The sequence below is a fragment of the Eumetopias jubatus genome, unplaced genomic scaffold (genome assembly GCF_037043125.1).
Source record: "Eumetopias jubatus isolate StellerSeaLion01/CBP00866 unplaced genomic scaffold, mEumJub1_p1.0 scaffold_1, whole genome shotgun sequence".
NCBI lineage: Eukaryota > Metazoa > Chordata > Mammalia > Carnivora > Otariidae > Eumetopias > Eumetopias jubatus.
The window spans coordinates 213,582,417-213,605,041 of NW_028274807.1; the positions used below are offsets into that span (position 1 = coordinate 213,582,417).

At 42.1% G+C, this 22,625-nt stretch overlaps 1 protein-coding gene across 6 annotated transcripts in view; it reads right to left on the reverse strand.

Annotated features, from left to right (window-relative positions):
- The window catches only part of LOC114226103 (putative adhesion G protein-coupled receptor E4P), a 69,346-nt gene that overhangs the window by 44,317 nt on the left and 2,404 nt on the right, over positions 1–22,625 (reverse strand). For 2 of the 6 annotated variants that reach the window (XM_088017763.1, XM_088017747.1), the window contains exons 1-4: positions 7,826–7,914; positions 7,174–7,377; positions 3,903–3,953; positions 2,036–2,155 (exon numbers count right to left, since the gene is read on the reverse strand). In XM_088017763.1, the coding sequence (XP_087873889.1) occupies positions 2,036–2,155; positions 3,903–3,953; positions 7,174–7,222 (220 nt within the window). In that variant the 5' untranslated portion in view covers positions 7,223–7,377; positions 7,826–7,914. Of the gene's footprint in view, positions 1–2,035; positions 2,156–3,902; positions 3,954–7,173; positions 7,378–7,825; positions 7,920–14,351; positions 22,510–22,625 lie in introns of those variants that run through there. The other 4 variants (XM_088017751.1, XM_088017750.1, XM_088017749.1 and 1 more) reach the window with 4 other exon arrangements.

Here is a 22,625-nt window from a genome sequence, read left to right on the forward strand (position 1 = left end):
TCCCTAGTTTTCATCATTGTAGTATAGCCGTGTTTTTGGTGAACCTTAGGGGAACTGGGTGAAGGGGTAACGGAGAATTTCCTAAACTCTTTTAAAAAGTTTTAAAAACGGATACATCCAATGTTGTATGATTCCACTTATAGGAGGTCCCTAAAGGAGTCAAATTAACAGAGACAGAGGGTAGATGGTGGGAGGCGGGGGCCAGGGGAGGGAGAATGGGGAGTTAATGATTAGTGGGGACAGAGTTTCAGTTTTGCAAGATAAAAAAAGTCCTGGAGATGGATGGTGGGGATGGTTGCACAGCACTGTGAATGGACTTAATGCCAGTGAACTATACACTTAAAAATAGTTACGATGATAAATTTTGTTGTGTATATTTTACCACAATTGAAAAAAAATAATCCAAGTAAATGAATAATCCAATATTGTCTGATTCCACTCACAGGAGGTCCCTAGAGGAATCATATCCACAGACACAGAGAGTAGATGTGGGAGCAAGAGGTGGGGCAGGGGGTGGGCAGGCAGTGCTTCATGGGGACAGAGTCTCAGTTTGGGGAAATTTCTGGAGACAGACGGTGGGGATGATGGCAAAACAGTGTGAGGGTGCCTGATGCCACTGGGCTGTACACAAAAATGGTTAAATTGGTAAATTTTGCATTATCTATATTTTACCACGATAAAATAAAATAAATCCTAAGTAGTTTACCATGGTCCAATTTGCCTTCTGAATTTACAAAACTCCACCAATTAGATATTCAGGAGTGTTTTTTCTTTTTGGCAGTCAAATGGATCTTTAGAATTTGTGGAAATGAGAAAGGATTTTGGCTGGAGCAGAAGGGAGTAGTGAAAAGGGAAACTGGATCTGAGTTGGAATACTCAGATCATGGAAGATATTGAGTGTCAAGATCTGAGTTGGGCCTGATCATGGAAGATGTTTGAGTGTCAAGATAGTGAGTTATTCATTTGTTCTCTTGGACAACACTTTTTTACTGGGCCTCTGTTATGTGACATATTCTCTGTCCTTGGCTTACAGTAATGCACAAAACAGACATGGTCCCCCCTCTTGTGGGATTCTCAGACAGACAAACAAAAACTGGTGCTTGAAACTCCAAGGGTCCTGGGAACTCTACCTTCCTCTAAAGAAAGACACTGTTGGTGGGAATGCAAGTTGGCACAGCCACTTTGGAAAACAGTATGGTGGTTCCTCAAAAAGCTAAAAATAGAGCTACCCTATGACCCAGCAATTGCACTCCTGGGTATTTACCCCAAAGATACAGATGTAGTGAAAAGAAGGGGCACGTGCACCCCAATGTTCATAGCAGCAATGTCCGCAATAGCCAAACTGTGGAAAGAGCTGAGATGCCCTTCAACAGATGAATGGATAAAGAAGATGTGGTCCATATATACGATGGAATATTACTCAGCCATCAGAAAGGATGAATACCCAACTTTTACATCAACGTGGATGAGACTGGAGGAGATTATGCTGAGTGAAACAAGTCAAGCAGAGAAAGTCAATTATCATATGGTTTCACTTATTTGTGGAACATAGGGAATAGCAGGAAGGACATTAGGAGAAGGAAGGGAAAAATGAAGGGGGGATGGAATTGGAGGGAGAGATCAACCATGAGAGACTATGGACTCTGAGAAACAAACCGAGGGTGTTAGAGGGGAGGGGGGGTGGGTTAGCCCGGTGATGGGTGTTAAGGAGGACACGTACTGCATGGAGCACTGGGTGTTATAGGCAAACAATGGGTCATGGATCACCACATCAAAAACTAATGTATATTGTATGGTGACTAACATAACATAATAAAAAATAAAGAAATAAATAATAAAAAAGAAAGAAAGAAAGACATCAAATCAGCTTCAGAAAAGCAAGGGGGACATAAAAGGGATAGGAACTCCTCTAAGGGCACTGAGACAGCTCTGACATGTTCTCTCTTGTAGTACGACTGCATCTTTGCCTCACCAGCACCCCACACATGCCCCCACCCCATTCCAGATTTCAGGACGTCGTGGATTGAGTCTCTACCTTCACATTTCTCGTGGGGCTTGATGTACCTCCTCCCAGACGGAGACTGAAATCCATCTTTACAAGCACAGTGGGTGCTGTTGGAGCAGTTGGCATTTTCAGGGCATATGGGACAGAAAGCTGGAGGGAACACAGGATCCTTTCATTAATTTACTCATTCATTCAAGAAGGATTCCTTGAGCACTTATGATGTCCCAGATGCTGTAGTCAGAAGAATGTCCTTTTGGGAATAGCTCTGTTGTCCTCCACCGTGCACCCCTCCCACGCCTGAACACAGATGCTTGCGTGCCTGCCCTACCCACATCCAGGCTTCTGCCACCAACACCACTTCTGCTCAACAGTAGAACTTCTGTCAGCATCTGTGTGTCTTTCCCTGAGGGCTTTCTCTGGCCACCAGAGTCCTCTGTGCTCACCACACGGTGGGTTAGCAATGGAGCAGTTCCCTCAATCGATGACTGACATGAGTCAGCATGTTAAAAAAAAAAAAAAGGCTTTTTTATCACCGGGGCGGTGGGGGGGGGGGAAGAAAACAAGTATTGGCAAGATGTGGAGGAACTGTAACCCTATGCACTGCTGGTAAGGCATGTAAAATGGTGCAGCTGTTGTGGAAAACAGTTTGGCAAGTCTTAACAATTTTTTTTATTAGAAATACCATATACCACTTTTAAGTATATAGCCCAAAGAATTGAAAGCAGTGTTTTGAAGAGATATTTGCACACCCATGTTCATAACAGCATTATTCACGGTAGTCAAAACGTGGAAACACCCCGTGTCCCGCGACAGATGAATAAACAGAATGTGGTCCATCCATACAATGGAATATTAGTTAGCTTTAAGAAAGAAGGAAATTCCAACACCTGCTACCACATGGGTGAACTCTGAAGACATTAGATATGTAAATAAAGCAGTCACAAAAGGACAACTACTGTTGGGTGCCAATTACAGGAGGCCGCTAGAGGAGTCCAAATTCCGAAAGACTTTCCAGACAGAAAGTCTTTAGGTGGATCCTGGGGCTAGTGGGAGGGGAAATGGGGAATTGCTGTTTCATGGGGGGAATGCCAGTCTGGCAAGAAGAAAAATGTTCTGGAGGTGGATGGTGGGGATGGGTATACAACAATGTGAATGTGCTTCATGCCACAGCTCTGTGCACTTAGAAATGATTACAATGGTGAATTTTATGTTATGTATATTTTACCACAAGTTTAAAAAGATAAATAAGAAGATAACAGCTTCCTTGTCCATGAAGGGAAATCATGCTGGAATTCTGGGGTACATGCTCCTTACTACGCTCCTCTCTCCCCTCATGTAATCTGCTTGACAATGGACCTTTACGTCTCCTCACCTTCCCGGTAATTTCCCACTCCCAGCTGGTACTTCCCAGAATCACCTCCCCGACAAATGACTTGCTGTCAGGTCCTTTTCTTAGGGTATGCTTCTGGGAGGGGGGGGGAACCCAACCCAAGACATGGGGTAAAAATAAAAGTATCTCCTGCCATGACTTAGATACAGTCTCTGGGAAAGAAAGGGCAGAGTCTACCATCCATCAGCTGTGCAACCTTGAGCCAGCTACTTCCCTTGAGGGCTGTTGTTCAAGTGAGGATACTCTCCAGACCTTCTTTGCAGGAATGTCAGGACTGAATGGGATGTGGGTAGAATTTGCTAAGCATGGAGCCTGGTGCAAAGCAAGAGCTACATAAGTGGTGGGTGATGATGGAGAAGGGGGAGAAGTTCTTGGGAGCTGCAAGAAAAAGGCAGAAGGCGGCAGAGATTTATGTTGTCTCCCTTGAAAAGGGCACCTTCCCTCCCCTCGAGGCAGGTTGCTGATCCTAATTTCCTTTCCCTGGCATTTGGTAATGAGTAAACTCACCTCCAGAATTCTTGGCATCTGATCCTGACAGAGCCAGCAGGACACTGAGACCTGGTACAGAGAGAGGGGGATAGTTCAGCTTGGCAGAAGCCCACGGGGGTTAGGGGCTTCGTCTCTGACTGCCTGGGTATACATGTGCTAACTTCACTGCAGGTCCTTCCAGGCAGGCTACAAACACCAGAGTTATAGGGGACATCACATACTACTGAAGCATACCAGGGCCATCTGGTTGCAGCTGTAAGAGGGTCTGCACCCAATTTCAATGTGGGGGGCGGTCCAGGAGGGGTGTTCCCCGCACCAACAATCAGTGCTCTGTCACCAGCTGGGTGTCCTACAATTCAACTGATTCCAACACCATCTACCCGGAGACTATCAGATCCCACAGGTTAAGGGCTTGCTCCCACAAGCCTGCCCCCCCCCCCCCACTTAGAAGCCGTGGAAAGCCTAGGTTGTCACCACGTCCTTGAGTTGCATTAATTTGCTAGAGCAACTCAGGACTCCAGAGAAACATTTCTGTTACTAGATTGCTGTTTTATTAGGAAAAGGTATCACTTGGGAACACCTGAGGGAGGTGAGGTATGGGGCAAGGTACAGGGGTAGGGCGCAGAACCTTCATGCCCTCTCTGGGTGGCTACTCTCCCCAGACCTCCAGCTTCACCCGCCCCAGCAGCCCAGCCTCTCCCGGCTTCAGGAGGCTATCTCACACAGCCAGGGTTGATTAGATCTTTCGCCCTTGGCTAGGGATTCACTCTCCAGCTCCTCTCCCCTCTCGTGAAATCAGGGGGTGGGGCTTAAAGATCCAACCTTCAAATCACATGATTGGCTCCTCCCCCAGGCCCTCCCCTAGCGCCCCTCCCACCCCCTGAGTTTCCCAAATCACCTCATTACCGTAATAGAAGACACCTTTATCACTCTGCCCTCAGGGGGGAAATGGGGAAATGCCAAGGATTATAAGAGCTCTGTGCCCCCTGGGTGGCTCAGTGGGTTAAATGGCTGCCTTTGGCTCAGGTCACAGTTCCCGGGGTCCTAGGATGGGGTCCTGGGATGGGGTCCTGCATCGGGCTCCCTGCTCAGTGGGCTGTCTGCTTCTCCTTCTGCCCCTCACCTTGCTCATGCTCTCTCTAATAAAATCTTTTTTTTAAAAGATTTTGTTTATTCATTTGAGAGAGCGAGAATGAGAGAGAGAGAGAGAGAGAGAGAGAGCACATGAGAGGGGGGAGGGTCAGAGGGAGAAGCAGACTCCCTGCTGAGCAGGGAGCCCGATGTGGGACTCGATCCCGGGACTCCAGGATCATGACCTGAGCCGAAGGCAGTCGCTTAACCAACTGAGCCACCCAGGCGCCCTCTCTAATAAAATCTTAAAAAAAAAAAAAGAGCTCTGTGCCTGAAATGGGGACAAAGCCCAAATATGTATTTCTTATTATAAATCACAATATCACAAGTTGTATGTCCTGATTTCTGAAAAACCTGTGGCTCGGAATCTAGTACCAAAAGGCCAAGTGCCCACCTCCTTTCCATATGTAGTGGTCCCTCTGGACCTGTCCAGACCTCTCTCTACCCTACACCGTCTGATGGCGACATAGTGCAAGCAACAGAGGTCCTTTTAAAATTTCTAGTAGCCACATTTTTTAAAGGGAAAGAAAAACCGGTGAAATTAATTTCATTATATTTAACCTAATAGAGCCAAGATGGGATCATTTCAACCAGCATTCAATATATGACAAATTATTCATATTTTATGATCCTTTCTCTGTGTAAGATAATCTTTGAAACCAAGTATGCATTTTGCATGTGCAGCTGATCTCCACTCAGGCTGGCCTAGTTTCCAGTGCTCAGGAATCACACGCGACTGGTGGCTATGGTCCTGCACAGCACAGGTCTGAACACTAATAACTCATGTTTTCTCTGGAGTAAGAGGGAATCTGAATATCATAGACCATGAGAATCCCCAGAGTCCAAGACTATGGCAAAATTGGAGTGGATGAGCATATTTGGGGCATGGTCCCTTTTGAAGATGATCTCAAAATGTCTCCCACATTTTTAGACGAAGCTTTATACTAAAGTTGGGGATGAAATCAGAAATGCAGAAAACTTTCCCACATATTTCCTAATATCACTTCCTCAAAGTACATAGGTGGCAAATAACTAGGCACTTGAAAAATGGATTTTCCTGCATCCCTTTCTGCAAGCAGGTTGTACTGGGATCCTTTGCTAAAATCTAGAGGTATCTAGGGGTGCCTGGGTGGCTCAGTCAGTTGAGCTTTGGGCTCTTGGTTTCTGCTCAGATCATGATTCCTTGGGTGTGAGATGCAGCCCCACTAGGGGCTCCCCACTCAGCATGGAGTAGGCTTCAGATTCTCTCTCCCTCTCCTTCCCCCTCTGCCCCTACCCACCCCCTATGACTCATGCATGCTCTCTCTCTCTCTCAAATAAATAAAATCTTTTAAAAAAATCTGGAGGCATCCACTTTCATAGCTAACACCAGTCCCCAAATGGCTTAAGTATGACAAGGAAAATCGAGGTAATTTGGATTTGCATCACAAATGGAAGGGGAATCACATGGAAGGAGAAGGAGTAAGAAATCTGCGTGTGGCCCGTTTGGATTGTCACAGAACAGGACAAGTCCCCTGGACAAGATAAGGTCAACACCTGCTCTTCCTACATCTTCTATAATATTTACTATCCTCTGTATTATGGGTACTGACAAAAACATCACCTTTAAGTATTCATGATATTGCACTGAATCATATGACATGGCCATTTCTGTAAGTCAGAAAAATGCTCAAACATCAGTACTTTTCCTGTGAATGCTTTCTTCACAAAAAGAAATATTAGATTCCTATGGGACAAGGGTCAGCAAACCATCACCTTTAGGCCAAATCCAGACCAGTGCTTGTTTTTATATGGCCCATGAGCTAAGAATGGTTTTCACAGTTCTTACATGGCTAAAAACAATCAAGATTTCGTGGCACATGAAAATAACATGAAATTCAAATTTCTATGGCTATAAATCAAGTTTTATTGGAACACAGAGATGCCTATCAGTCTGAGGAATGCCTGGGGTTGCTGTTACATGGCAGTGCAGAGTTGGTAAGTTCAGAGAGAGACCAAATGCCCATAGAACTGAGAACAGTAATTACCTGGCCCTTTATAGAAAACGTTTGCTTTTCCCTGACATAAAGCATTGGACATCACATGCTTGCTAATAAGACTTCCTTAACAAACCTACCTTAAACTGTATTTGAGTCCTCCTATGATGTTTTAGAATTACCTTGAAGAGCCAAAATCCCAGAGCAGAAGGGTGGGTAGATCCAGGTCATTGTAATGTACTAAGCCACAGCACTCCAAACATGGACCCTCTTGGTGGTGGTTGATCAGTGTAGCAGGCCCTTGAAGTGTCCCATTTAGTCTTCCCCAGAGGGGATTCCTATGCATACAAATAACTATCTTTCTGTAAGAGGGCATTTTCTGCAGCCTGTGGAGGGCAAACCCAAAATATTTGGGAGTTATGCTGGACTGGCTATCTAGTAGCAAGGGATGAGGACCGAGGGTAAATAGCTCAGCCTCCTTACCCTGCTAAGGCACATAAGGTATTCTCTCTTGGAGGTGCCCCAACAGGATTGAGTGCCACTTACCCACAGGGTAACGCCTCATTAACACACCCCATCTGCTCTTGTCTCTTCCTGATCTGGCATTTTCCACTCCTGCCCTTGTGCCTCCTGGGATCCCTTCCCAAATAAACTACTTACATCCAAGTCTCTCTCAGTTCTGCTTGGGGAGAGCAACTAAGAGACTCAGTGTGAGAGTTTCTAATAGGACAGGTGCACACAGTCATTTCTGCACAAAGTGCCAAACTGGGGGGAGCAACCCAAACTAGGATGCAGGGGTCATGGGCAGAAGAGAGAATTCTTTGTTGTACTCACCTGAGAGCAGGGGCAGGCATCTGCTTCCCATAGCACTGAGATACCAGGAGCACCAATCTGAGAAGCGCTCTGAAGCAGGATGTGGCAAGGATGTCTGGAATGAAGAAGCCCCATGAAAGTCAATTTCGAATGGTCACTGACTTCAGAGGCCAGGTGGCCAATGCTTCTCAAAACCCTTTAATTTCTGCCCATCTTTTGACCTGACAATCCCACTTTCTGGGAAATTATCTCAAGGAAAAGATGATCGAAGGAGAGTAGATTATAGGAAACAAGCTTACAACCCAACAAATGTGGAACAAATATCCTGCTGGAATTTAAACTCCCAGTCTGTTGCAACCAGCAAGATTTGGACTGTAAGAGAAATTCCACAGGACAAACTATCCAATTTCTTCACCCTCCTCAAAAAATTTAAGGGGTGAAAAACATAGGGGAGAATTAGATTTAAAAAGACTTAGAAATATATCAACCAACTGCAGTGTCTTACTGGATCCCAAATCAAACATAATTTTTTTAAATGTTTGAAGCCTGGCAATGTGACAACATTAAAGAATGGTTGTTCATTCTCGTGAATATGATAATTCAACCTCCAGTTCCTTATCTGTCAACTTAGACGGTTGCTCCAGAGGAAGCTGTAGGTATGATAAAGTGGCTATATACAGAGTCCTGATATTTTGGAGTTACACACTAAAATTTTGCAGGCAAATCATATGATATGTAGAAACTATGTCAAAATAATTGGAATGAGGGAATGGTTTGGGGAGTAAGTGGGAATAAATTTGATCCAAGTTTGGGCAGGTGTTGATCATTGCTAAAACCGGGTGAAGGGTCTATGGGGTCCCCGATGCCATTGTCACTGCATTTGTGTATGTTTGAGAAGTCCCATAATAAAAAAGGGGAAATTATCTTAAAGATATATTGTTCATTAAGTAGGTAGGTAGATACCAAGGGGCAGAAGCATGTATGCTAGCATTTGTGTAAGATGGGGAGATAATAAGGAAGACTTCAGCACACTATACACAATTAGAAATATGCATACATATATTTATAATATATTTATACAACAGGGAAACTGCAAAATGTGAGCTATTCTCTATACAGTTATGTGTGTGTCCTTACACCTACACAAGGTCATACATATCCAACATATACACGCATACAAATGTGTGTGCACAAACATATAAATGCATATTATGATTTTGCATTTGCATAAAATATTCCTGGAAACTGCCCAAGAAACTCCTAATACCTGTTGCCTTTGAAAACTGAGCCACTGGGAAGCAGGAGCAAGGAGATTTTTCACATTTCACTTCTTGATGCCATTTGAATTTTAAAGTAAGTGAAGGCATTTCATATTCAAAACCTAAGTCCCTTCTTGGAGAAACAATGGAAGTGCTGCAAATCACTAAAAATGAGACTTTCAAAGACTTTAAGTTGTTAGTGTTTGCTCTGTGAATATCATTTTGAAATGTAAAAAGCACCATTCTCAGGTAATGCCATGAGCAATTAAGATTTAGGACAAAACCTCCAGTGCACATTAGCAAAGACTATATGCCCTGCAAATCTGTTAAACCATCAAATGTGGTGCCAGTGAAGACAAAGGCACCAATGGGGAAGATATAGCTAAAGAATTTGAAGAAAATAGTTTCACAAAATGTAAGTGGGAGCATTTAAAGATAAGATGCTTTCTGGGCGCCTGGGTGGCTCAGTTGGTTAAGCGACTGCCTTCGGCTCAGGTCATGATCCTGGAGTCCCGGGATCGAGTCCCACATCGGGCTCCCTGCTCAGCAGGGAGTCTGCTTCTCCCTCTGACCCTCCCCCCTCTCATGTGCTCTTTCTCTCTCATTCTCGCTCTCTCAAATAAATAAATAAAATCTTTAAAAAAAATAAAGATAAGATGCTTTCTTACATAAAATGTAAGAAAAGGAGCATTTAAAGATGTGTAACACAAATAATTAGATATTATAAATAAAAATCATGCTGTAGGAGGCTACTAACATAACATGGAAGGTGATTGTAATCCAGCATTAGGATAAAGGCAGGTAATAGAGCAAAATATGTGATCTCACATTTAAAGGAGATTCTATAAATGTTAATAGAAGAGTGGCATTGTGAAGATGTCCATCGACAGATGAATGGATAAAGAAGATGTGGTATATATATACAATGGAATATTATGCAGCCATCAAAAGGAATGAGATCTTGCCATTTGCAACGACGTGGATGGAACTGGAGGGTGTTATGCTGAGTGAAATAAGTCAATCAGAGAAAGACATGTATCATATGACCTCATTGATATGAGGAATTCTTAATCTCAGGAAACAAACTGAGGGTTGCTGGAGTGGTGGTGGGGTGGGAGGGATGGGGTGGCTGGGTGATGGACATTTGGGAGGGTATGGGCTACGGTGAGTGCTGTGAATTGTGCAAGACTGTTGAATCACAGATCTGTACCTCTGAAACAAATAATGCAATATATGTTAAGGAAAAAAAAAGAAGAAGAAGATAGCAGGAGGGGAAGAATGAAGGGGAGTAAATCGGAGGGGGAGATGAACCATGAGAGTCGATGGACTCTGAAAAACAAAGTGAGGGTTCTAGAGGGGAGAGGGGTGTGGGGATGGGTTAGCCTGGTGATGGGTATTAAAGAGGGCATGTTCTGCGTGGAGCACTGGGTGTTATGCACAAACAATGAATCATGGAACACTACATCAAAAACTAATGATGTAATGTATGGTGATTAACATAACAATAAAAAATTAAAAAATAAAAAAATTTAGTACTTTGGAAAAAAAAGAAGAGTGGCATTGTGAGTGATTTAAATTTCTTTTTATTTAACTAGCTCTACATTTTATACATTACTATAGCAATAAGAAAATAATAACAATGATGAAGTATTTTCACAGAAGAGGAAACAAAAGGGTTGAAAAATGGATTCTCTTGGCAGGTCCTTCCCTTCTCCATGCTCGTGCTTTGATATGTAGATTCTGCTTTGATTTCTGAGTTTGGAATCTTTAGGGGTCTGCTTGTGGGGCAATTCTCTCAACACTTCACCCACAGTTAGCTGTTGGCGATAGGCAGTGAGATGAGAACATAACTCAGTACCCAGGAAAACCTGAGTTTGGATTGCAAATCGGCAGCTACTATTTCAATCATTCTGAGGTGGTGACTTTGTCTCTGGGCCTGTTTTCTCATCTGCAAAATGATGCTAAGAAAGAGCGTATACTTCCCAATAATGTTGTGTTGATGCAATGAAGATGACTTTCCATAGCATGTGGGCACCTGCCTGGCATGTGACAAGTGCTGAATAGAGTTAACTGTTATGGGAACAGGATATGATGATGATGGTGGTGGTGGACATGATGGTGATGGTGAAGATGGAAGTGATGGCAATGATGGTGATGACAGTAATGGTGAAAATAGTATAAATGGTAGTAGTGACAGTGCAGGGAGTGGTTTTGGTGATGACAGTGATAGTGGTGAAGATGGTGGAAGTGATGATAACATCATGATGTTGATGACGGTAGTGCTTATGGTGATGGTGGTGGTGGAGGTGGTGGCGATGGTGGTTCTACTGATGGTGGAGATGGTGGTTATGGTGGTGGTGATGGTGGTTCTACTGATGGTGGAGATGGTGGTTATGGTGGTGGTGATGGTGGTTCTACTGATGGTGGAGATGGTGGTTATGGTGGTGGTGATGGTGGAGATAGTAGTTACAGTGATGACAGTGATGGTGATGACAGTGGTGGCCATGGAGATCTCCCATTCTTCTTTCCTGACTCCAGTTATAACCATGACTTTGTGTGTTGAGGACTGACTGATCCATTATCAAGTGATGATGAGAATTAACAGGGTCCTGTGAAACTCCCCCCAAAACAAAGTAGTGGCCTGAGAAATCCCATCCCAGAAAAATCTCTTACTCCCAATGGCCTGAACAGGCTAGTCACACATTATGTATTGGCATCTAGCACGTAAATCAAATTTTGCTACAGATACTTTTCTTAGCCTTCTAGTCTCACTTCCTAAAAACATTCATGGACCTTCTGTGGTGGGCCAAGTCCCTTACTAAGTGCTTTGACACTATTGTTTCATTGAAAGCTCACAATCACCTTATTAATGTAGATTGAATAATATCTTCCCACTTTTCAAATGATGAAATTGAGACTCAAAGAAATTCTATCACTTGCTCCAGGTGATGCTGCTAGCAAAAGGCAAAGCTAAGATTTGGAAAAGTCAGGCTGGATCCAAAGCCTGCTTATAACCCTTGGACCAAGATCCTAAGCCCCAATGCCTCTTAGGTGTAAAACTGTAATAAGAATAAGGGCAAGGCCATTTTGGGGAAGCAAGGAGGACTGTGGAGAACTGAAAATGCTGGGCTCTATCTAGAGATACTCAATTCCACTTTTTCCCCAAATGCAGAACCAGTGGGCCATGAGCTTGCAATCTCTGCAATGGACAATACTGCCTAATTGCAAATAAAAATCTATACGTGGGCATCTCTGAGGACTTACACTTGGTCACTTCCTGGATGCACTCCCTCCTCTCAGCATACATTTCCCTGTTTTGATTCTTGATCCTCTTCTCTTCCAAAAACCTATTATAGAATATACTGCAAAGAAATTGTGCCCAGGGTCACCTGGCTGGTTCAGTAGGTAGAATATGTGACTCTTGATCTCAGGGTAGTGAGTTAAAGCCCCATGCTGGGTATAGAGATTACTTTAAAGGAATTTTTTTAAAAAAAATTGTGTCTAGATGAGGATGATTCGGAGGCCTCTTTGGAAACTGGTTTAACTAAAGTGAGTATTTTACATGAAAGAGGTGATAATGTTTTTCAGAACTGCTGAGACCTTTAGCAATGCTGATTTGGTCTTTTAGCTTTTTAAAATTACTTTATTGAGGTATGATTGGCATGTAAAAAGCTGTACATGTTCAATGTGTACAACTCGATGAGTTTGGACATAAGTACACACCCATGAAACCATCACCACCATCAAGATCATAAAGATATCCATCATCTCCCAAAGTTTCCTCTGCTCCTCTGTGGTTAGTTGTGTGTGTGTGTGCAGTAAGAACATTTAATGTAAGATCTACCCTTTCAGCAAATTTTAAGTATACAATTACAGTATTATTAGCTATGGGTGGCATGTTGTATAGTATATCTCCGGAACTTATTTATCTTGTGTAACCAAAGCTTTGTACTCTTTGACTATCATTTCCCATTTCCCCTAACCCTTGGTAACCACCATTCTACCGTCTACTTCTATAAATTTGAGTACTGTAGCTCCACATATAAGTGAGAACATACAATATTTGTCTTTCTGTGTCTGGCTTTCTTTACATATCTAGCAAGGCTGACTTGGAGAGATTTTTGACTGTGCCACACTGTAAGAAATACATCAGACAGAGAGAGAGAGAACTCAACCAAGTTTCACAAATCTATATGCTGCATTTGATATTTTATGATTATACTCCCTTTAATTTATTTTAAAATGCTGGTTTTTACCCATCAAGTTGGTTTCATGACCCTGCTCCCTGCCAATGGGTCACAGCAGCTGGAAAAACACTGACCTTTATAGTAAGTCACTTTGGCCATGAATAAAATATACAATCCTTTGACAGCGAGCCTTGCATTTAACTGTGCTGATGGGTTTATCATGGTGGTGAGGCATGTGGTGTGTGACAAAGCTTGTCAATTCACCATGCAACCTCTGTAAACCTATTCCTCTTTCTAGGTCTTGTTTTCTTCATTTTTAATAGCAAATTGGTTCTATGCTACATTTGCTTCAGACTTTGTTTCTTGAAACTTTATTACAGACATACCTCAGAGATATTGCAGGGTTGGTTCCCTCAATATAGCAAGTCAAATAAATGTTTTGGTTTCCCAGTGCATATAAAATATATGTTTACATTATTCTATAATCTATTAAGTATGCAATAGCATTAGGTCTAAATAAAATGTACATCCCGTAATGAAAAGTTGCTTAGTTACTGAAAAATGCTAACCATAATCTGAGCTTTCAGAGAGTCATATCACTGATCACAAATCACCAAATATAATAATAATGAAAAGTTTGAAATACCACAAGAATAACCAAAATGTGACAGAGACACGAAGTAAGCAAATGCTGTCAGACAAATAGTGCCAGTAGATTTAATTGATAATGAACCTTCAATTTGTAAGAAAATTTAAAAAAGAAAGAAAAAGAAATGCAGTATCTGTGAAGTACAATAAAGCAAAGTACAATAAAACGAGGTATGCCTGTATTTTAATTCACCTTAAGCTTCTTAATACACAATGCATCATCTCTGTCAAGAATGCCAAAGCATTTCAGTATGTTCTGCACCACATAATACACACATTGCCCAAGGAAAAGCTAGAAAATGTTGCCCACATATAGCAGTTTTCAAAAACAAAGCAACAGGACATATAAAAGTTCCCCTTGAACATTTTTACAGTACCAGACATTTTTCTAGACCCAAGATCACACATGAAACATTTTCTATTTTCTCTTGAAATACACTAATCAGTTCTTACCCACAAGATGAAAAGTTCTTGCTTCTTACCCAGTCCAGTGGCTTCTCAAAGCTAATGAAGAAGGAAGTACATCACTTCTTATCTTGAGCTCCACTTTCTCAAAGAGTCTTGTGAGTGCACTAGAAGGTTGAGGGTATTGGTTGGGCGGTTTGCAAAATGCAGAGTCCCTTATTTCTCTTTTCATTTGGGCAACTTAAATAGTGCATTACATTAGGGTGGATCATATTAAAGTGCCTCAGAGAGTGAATTTGGAAATGCTGATGGTGTTCAGTACAGAAAATCACCTAATGGAGAGTGGCGCCAACTTCTATCTATATCAAGAAAATGGATCCAACATTGGGCAGCCTCCTTTAGTTGGTGAACTTCTTAGAAAGAGAGTTGAAGGCCAGACTGTGGGAGAGTGTATCCCACTGTACCAGTGTTTCTATGTATCACCAACGTCCCTATTAAGGTATCACTTCTCAGTTTACCATCTTGGGAAAACAACATATCCATATTCCTGGACTTTGAGATAGGGTCACCCAACATAATTACACCCATCTACTTGGCTGATGAAATTCTTTATTGGTCCCATTAGCGTGGTGTCCTGAAATTTTCTTCTTGTTCATATTAGAAGAATCTTTGTAAGAGCCAGCACAAATATGGCTAACACCCCTTCCCACAAAACCCAAGTTCAACAAGTCCAAATACACACCTAGTAACTTACTCCTTATCTTGGTTTTGTTGCATTTATGAGGCATAACTTTATTATCCCTGACACAAATATTTTCCTTTTTTGGTATCTCTTTTATTTTATAAATTAATTAGAGTCAATGCAATAAAATATTCAATTACTTAGATATGGTGTGCAGGCAGTTAGCCGCTCCATGTAAGACTCAAAATATTTGTTCCAGGTGATACTCAAAATGTTGCTTTTGAATAACAAGTGAAAGAGGGTGTAGGCCTATCACTGTCAGCTGAGTGGAGGTGAAAAGTGTTTGAATGTTAAACTGAAATTCCTGAATCCAAGAGAAATCCCTGAAATTCTGAGCATTTCATGTGCTCACAGCCTAATTCTGCAAGTGACAGAATATTTGCACAAACAGATGCAAGAATTCCCCAATCTTGGGGTGTAGTCCTCCTATGCTGACTCTAGACTTGACTGTGTGGCTGGCTTTGGCCACTGGAACAACAGCTAACAGGATGGAAACAGAGATTTGAAAAGTGCTTGCATATCGGGGCTTGCCCTCTTTTGCTGCCCTTGAAACCCCAAGATCATCATGTGAATGAGCCCAGGCTGGTCTACTGGAGGATGAGAGGCCATGTGGAAGAGAGCCAAGCCTCACTCATCAACAATCCACCACTCTGGTTGCCAGCCTTCCAGATGAGGAGTGAGACTATGCTAGATCATCCGGCAACTAGCTAACCCACCAACTGACCACAATGCATGAACGAGCTCATCAAAAACCAGCCAGGCTAGACTAGACCAGAAGAAATGTCTAACCAACCCACAAAACCATGAACAAAATAATATAGTTGTTATTTTAAGCAAATGAAATTTGGGGATGGTTTGTTATACAGCTAAGGTTAACTGATACACATCACAAAGTGGACTGAAAGAAGATTTTTACACACATATTGTCAGGCATGGAACCATGTGATTTCCCCTTCTAACCACAATTGATGGGACCATGGGTTGGTCCGTTCGGCACCAACAATCTATGAGGTGGCCCAAGCAGAGAAATCTACCTTAGAGTACTTCTCCCTATTGGATGCTGACTGGCCAATCAATTCAGCTCGTTTCTTTCTCTCTTGGAGAGTCTGAATGCAAAACCCTAGAGAGGGACACAGAGACAGTAGAGTGGTCCATGAAACAATGAACAAGCTGAGAAATAACAAAAGCAGAAGCCATCAGAAGGAAGAATCCGTTGATCTTTTTCTTTAATCCCTACTTGTTTATCTCACCTCTCCTTGATGGAGCAGTAGACCATCACCATAACAGAATCCCAGTTGGTTAGGGTTAGGGGTAGGGTTCCACAATCCAAGGAAGCAAATGCCCAATTTAAGGAACAGTCCCATAGGGTCTGGCTGCTTCTCGAACTTTAACAAGTTTGTAACAATTCATTTTGGGTGATTGTGAAAGAATCTGTTTTCCATTCTTCCCTACCCTGCTCTGTGCACTGGGAGGTTATCCTGTATGGACTGCATTATCAGGCTTCTCTTGTGCTCTTCCAACCTTTTTTGACCAACAGTAGCTGTAGAAGGAAGGAACAAAGTTGGAGGAGCGAGAGATGGGGATATTCATTTTCCAAGCTCCTCCTTCCCTGCAGGGACTGCACATTTGGGCAGTGGTTAGATTCTTCTGTCACAGGCTAAGGCATTTTCCAGGTTCCTATACCTGTTCCAGCCCCTTGCCCCTTTAAGACAAGGACTGATAAGAGTTACCCCCTGTTGCTACTCCCTCCCTCCACTCTCCCCATCCTTTCCTGGTTTCCCTTAGCTCTGCTGTAATTTTGTGATTTATAATAAGAAATATATATTTGGCATTCATCCTGCTTCTGGCACAGAGCTCCTAAAACCCTTGGAATTTCCTGAGCAATAAGAACAATGGGAGCATCTTTTGTTATAATATTTGGTCCCTTGTGACATTGAAGGACAGTATCACAAGACACTGAAATGGGTAACAAGCCCCTTTTCACCACAACTGAGTTTATATTAAAGAGGTAACTTTTGGAAAACACCCAAGGATGGGGGCTGGTTGCCAGGGGGAACCAACCAAAAATGGAGGGTTGGAAGTTTCTGTCCCACCCCCTGACTTCCTGGGAGGGAGGAGGGGTTGAGATTGCATTTAATCACCAATGGACAATGATTTGATCAAACATGCCTGTGTAAAAACCCAAAAGGATGGTGTACAAGGAGCGTCCAGGTTGGTGACATGTGGAGATTTGGGGATGGTGGTGCACCTGCAGAGGGCGGAGAAGCCCCAAGCCTCTTCCCCACACTTTGCCCTGTGCATCCCTCCCATCTGGCTGCTCCTGCGTCATATCCTTTCATAACAAACCAGTAATCTAGTAAGTAAAATGTTTCTCTGAGTTCTGTGAGCCTCGCAAATTAATCAAACTCCAAGGGGAAATGGGGACCACCTGGGTTTTTCGGGCTTCAGAGGTGGGATGGGGGCACTCTTGCGGGACTGAGCCATTTCACCTAAGGAATCTGACACTATGCTAGTTCCAGGTAGATAGTATCACGATGGAGTTGAATTGTAGAGCACCCAGCTGATGTTGGAGTCTCACTTGGTGGTGAGAAAAAAAACCTCACTCACACACTAGGATTGGGTTCAGACCCTTCTTTACCTCCCCACACCTGTATAAATGGTCTCTTCGTTAAACCCTCTTCATTTAATTCCTTTGTTTGGGCCACCTGCTTCTCACCAAGCTGCCATCCAAAACACACCCTGGCACTTATACTGGTTCTACCCATTCTAACCAGAAGCCAAGCCTTTCTTCTTAACTGTCATGCAAGAGGAAACCACATTTCAAGAAAGGAAGGAAACATCATCCTTTACTGACATGTGGACTTGAAACACAAAACACAAATGCCCCTTCCTCTTTTGCCTGTCATTTAACTACTGCTATTTTTTAAAACAATTTCTTAAATATTTTATTTGTTTATTTATTGGAGAGAGAGGGTGAGTGGGGGGAAGGGCAGAGGGAGAAGAGAATCTCCAGCAGACACCACACTGAGTGCAGAGTCCACATGGGGCTCCATCTTGCAACCCTGAGATCACGACCTGAGCAGAAACCAAGAGTCCAATGTTCAAGTGACTGAACCACCCAGGTGCCCCTACTTTTTAAAATTTTTTAGTTTTTTTTTTTTTATAGTAGGCTCTGTGCCCAACATGGAACTCAAACTCATGACCCTGAGATTAGGAGTCACATGCTCTACCGACTGAGCAGCCAGGTGCCCCTTTTTGCTTGTCATTTAAAAACAATTGTTTCTCTAGGGCACCTGGGTGGCTCAGTCGGTTGAGCATCTGGCTTTTGATTTTGGTTCAGGTCATGATCTCAGTGTCCTGACATGAGCCCTGCCACTGGATCCATGCTGAGCACAAGTCTCCTTGAGATTCTCTCTCTGCCTCTGCCCCTCCCCAACACCTTTGCAGCTTGAGTGCTCTCCTTCTCTCTCTAAAAAACAAACAAACAAACAAACAAAACAAAAACAAAAAAACAAAAGACAGTTGTTTCTCAGCAAATTTCCCACACTTTGAAACAGTGGTACTCCATAAAAGCATTGGCTGGTAATGGAAAATATGGTGAAGGTGTTCTACCCTGCAGAAAAGGGACACAAGAACCAAACAGAGCCCAGTGTTTATGCCCTATCAGAATGGCAGCCTAGACTTTAACACTAAAACAGTACTACTCAGCACCTGATTTCCTGGAAATCTACTGAACCATTCCCTTGGAATATATAGTTGACCCTTGAACAACCTGGGTTTGAACTGCATGGGTCTACTTACACACGGATTTTTATATATAAATAAATACTGTCCAGTACTGTAAATGGATTTTCCTTATGATTTTCTTAATGTTTTCTTTCCTCTAGCTTACTTAACTGTAGGAATGCCGTCTATAATGTATATAACATACAAAATATGTGATAATTTTTTATCAGTAAGGCTTCCAGTCAATAATAGGCTGTTAATAGTTAAGTTCTTGAGGAGTCAAAAGATATGCATAGATTTTTGACTGTGCGGATCAAGGAGACTCCCCACTGAGGATGGAGTCTGATGCAGGGCTCCATCCCACGACCCTGAGGTCATGACCTGAGCCGAAATCAAGAGCCAGACACTCAAACGACGGAGCCACCCAGGTGCCCGATCATTCTGACTGTTCTAAAAGCCTTTGAACTGTACACTTTTAAAATGGTTGAAATGGTGAATTTTATGTTATGTGACTTTAATCTTAATAAAATAGAAAGAAATAAAAAAATCACTGGTCCCATTCAAGTTGAAACAGGGAACCTGGTTGACCTGTTTGGATTTTGGCAAACTCATATTCCTTACCCAGTGGATTTTGTTGGACCTTATTTTCCATAAAATCCAGACAACTTTGGCCTTTGGTTTTACTTTATGGTGATCATGTAGTGATCACAATGTGTGAGGAGAGCAGGACGTGTTGTAATTCATGCAAAAAATATAAATATTAATTCCCCAAATTTTATAACTGAAGCTTTCTAAATTTTCTTTTTATTTATATAGAAATAAAATCACAGGATAAGCTGAGGAGGTTTCAGAATTATATGTAATGCTCTTGAGAAAATTTCAGCATGGACGAGGAGTAAGAAATTATAATTGATAAGACTTGGCAAGATGGGAGAAATACATCCAGAGCAGAGACCAGAGGCCATTTCAGCCATACCCACAAACTCCTGGGGAGGGATTTCCTGAGAAGTAGAGAAGAGGAAGAAACATAATCTGAGATCCTGTGGTCAAAAAGCTAGATACGTAAATTGAGCCAGCCCACATTTGTAGCAAAGGCAGAAGTAGCTTGAGGGTTTCAAGTCACACACAGTGGATAATTTTATCAAACTTAGGAATTATTCATGAAGTAAGGTCACAGAAATGAGACATAACAAAGATTAATACTGATTATAAAGTGACGGAACATTCAGGGAGAAAAGTGGCAAGTTCTCTCACACATTGTACATTATAGGATTTCAAAAAGAAGGCATCCCCTCCCAGGATAAGCATTAGAAATGTTTCCTCCTGAAGTTTTTCATATTTTTTAAAGATGAAAGCACTTGATTAAAGGTCTATTTGGAAATATAAACACCATTACATTCCAGGCTCAATAAAGCCAAATGATAATGGTAAACAATCCCTAAGAGCAATAAGAGGAAGGTTTTATCGGAATGTCTAAGGAATATCCTTTGAAATAAACATTTTAAAATGCAGTTCAAAATCGCATTACAATGAGCTGTGAGCAAGTATCTACGTGATTAATACAACTTTCTTTTTTATATTTGGCAGTCATGGGGATGGGGCAAAGTAGTCAATATTGTTGATGTCCATCATTAAGTGCCTTTTTGGACCAGCTGTCCCTTCTCCAGATTGGCTTCAGCTGAACAGGAGCTAAAGGTTCCCACCACCACGAGGGCAGCACACAGCCAGTAACTGACTGACACAGGGGTATGAAAGGCTGGTCACCAGCCTCAAAGGGGGACTGACGCTGAGGTGCAACCCAGGCATCAGAGCTCACCGTGGGATCTGGCTGAACCCACATCCTTCTCCTACCACATCCTGCTTCCCTCACTTTCTCTTTTCTCAGAGCATTCCCTCAATAAGTCATGGGCACCAAAATCCCTAAGTCACCCATTGTCGTTTTAGAAATAGTAGTGTTTGTAATGGAGTTATCACGGAGTAGTTCTTGGAAATGGGAAAGGGGCCTGTTTCAGTCACTGGGCAAGAGCAGGACATGATTTGGAAAACCAGAAGAGCTTGTCCTTCAGGGGGCAGAATATCAGAACACTGTCCTATTACTGTGCAGCAGACTGGCACAACACTTTCTTGATGCATTCATTCCACAAACACTATAGAGTCCATCTGCGAGCACAGTCTTCTGCTGGTCATAGACATACAGAGACAAATGAGACAAAACACATGAACATCTGATTATAATCCAACATGCTGAGTATTACAAATAAAAGGTTGATAGCTTTAGGCACAATGGAATGGAATGTTAAGGCAAGGAGGTGACCAGATGACTCAGAACTGATGATGGAAACCTTCTCTTGAGTACACCTTAAGTAAACTTCAAATTACTATTTCTAATGGCTTATTTTTTTGGTAGTTTGGGGCTTTGGTCCTTTGGGGCTTTGGTACAGTTATGTGTTTCTTCAACCACGCATTAAGGAAGACATACAAACTTCTTCCCACTCACAACCTATAACTGGTTTCAAAAGCATTTAAATAGTAGAGTGTTTGAAATTTAGCTCAAAGATGTTCCTTACAGCATTGTTTACACTGAAAAGTTGGAGATGACGCAACTCAGATTAAATACATTATGACACGTGTATACCACAGACCACCATGCAACCATCAAAACAAAACAAAACAAAAAAAGTTTCAAAAGGTTTGATGAGTTGAAAGATATTCACAATGTGACAAACACAAAAAAATACATATTTCAGAATAGCATAGGTATACCTGTTCTAGATCATTCTCAGGTGGGCATGAGACATCTGGCATTGTCACATTCTGGTTTTCCCTTTACATGTAGGCAGCTGTGACTAACAGAGTATTATAACTAAGTGTTTTTAGACAAGGGATGACAAGAATGTTGTCCCATTTCCTAAAAACTAGCTGTAAATCTGCCCCCAAATGGTCATGATCAGGGCCAGCACAAGGGTGAGGAGAAGGAAGCACCCACCTCAGGCACAATATAAAAGGAGACAATCCCTTGAGTAATCAAGATAAACACTGTGTCAAAGCAACATTTCAAAACATCAAAAATCAATGCAAGAAAACCCATGATAAACCGAACATCCAAAATATCCCTTGCTATGCCAGGTCACCATCTTTTGCCTGTGGCAGAAAAGAAAAATGTGCACCCTTACGTACACTTTCTTAATGTACTTTTTAATAGCTAATTGTTTCTAGAACTTGATTTTGAAAATATTTTTGATTGAGTTTACTTCCATTAAAACCAAGAGAGTAAAATTTTAATAAATTCTGGTTTGGGGAAAAAAGACATTTAAATTTGAAATGTTTTCAGTTCTAATATCCTTAACTTCAATTTTCAATATTGTTTCAATTATTTTAATGTTCTGGGGGAAGCACGTTGTAGGTAGCCAACAAATATTTCTTGAATGAATGGATCTTTATATTTATGGGATTGGAGAACGATGCAGTTTTTATTCTGAGTCCCTTTCTCTCTCTAGTGGAGGCACTGGAGGCGATGGCGGTATAGGACTCTACCAAAGGTAGGTTGATGTTTATGGTAAGAAAAATTCTTGTTGTGGAGGCCACAGTTTTTACTTACCTTAGAAATATAGAGTTCCTGGGGCGTGTGGGTGGCTCAGTCAGTTAAAGCATCTGACTCTTGGTTTCAGCTGATGTCATGATCTCAGGGTCATGAGATTGAGCCCTGAGTCAGGCTCTGTGGTGTGAAGCCTGCTTAAGATTCTCTCTCTCCCTCTGCCCCCCCTTCTCCCTCTGCCCCTCCCCCCACTTTCTCTCTCTCTAAAAAAATTAAAAATAAAAAATAAGAGCATATGTCCCTTTAAATATATATTTTT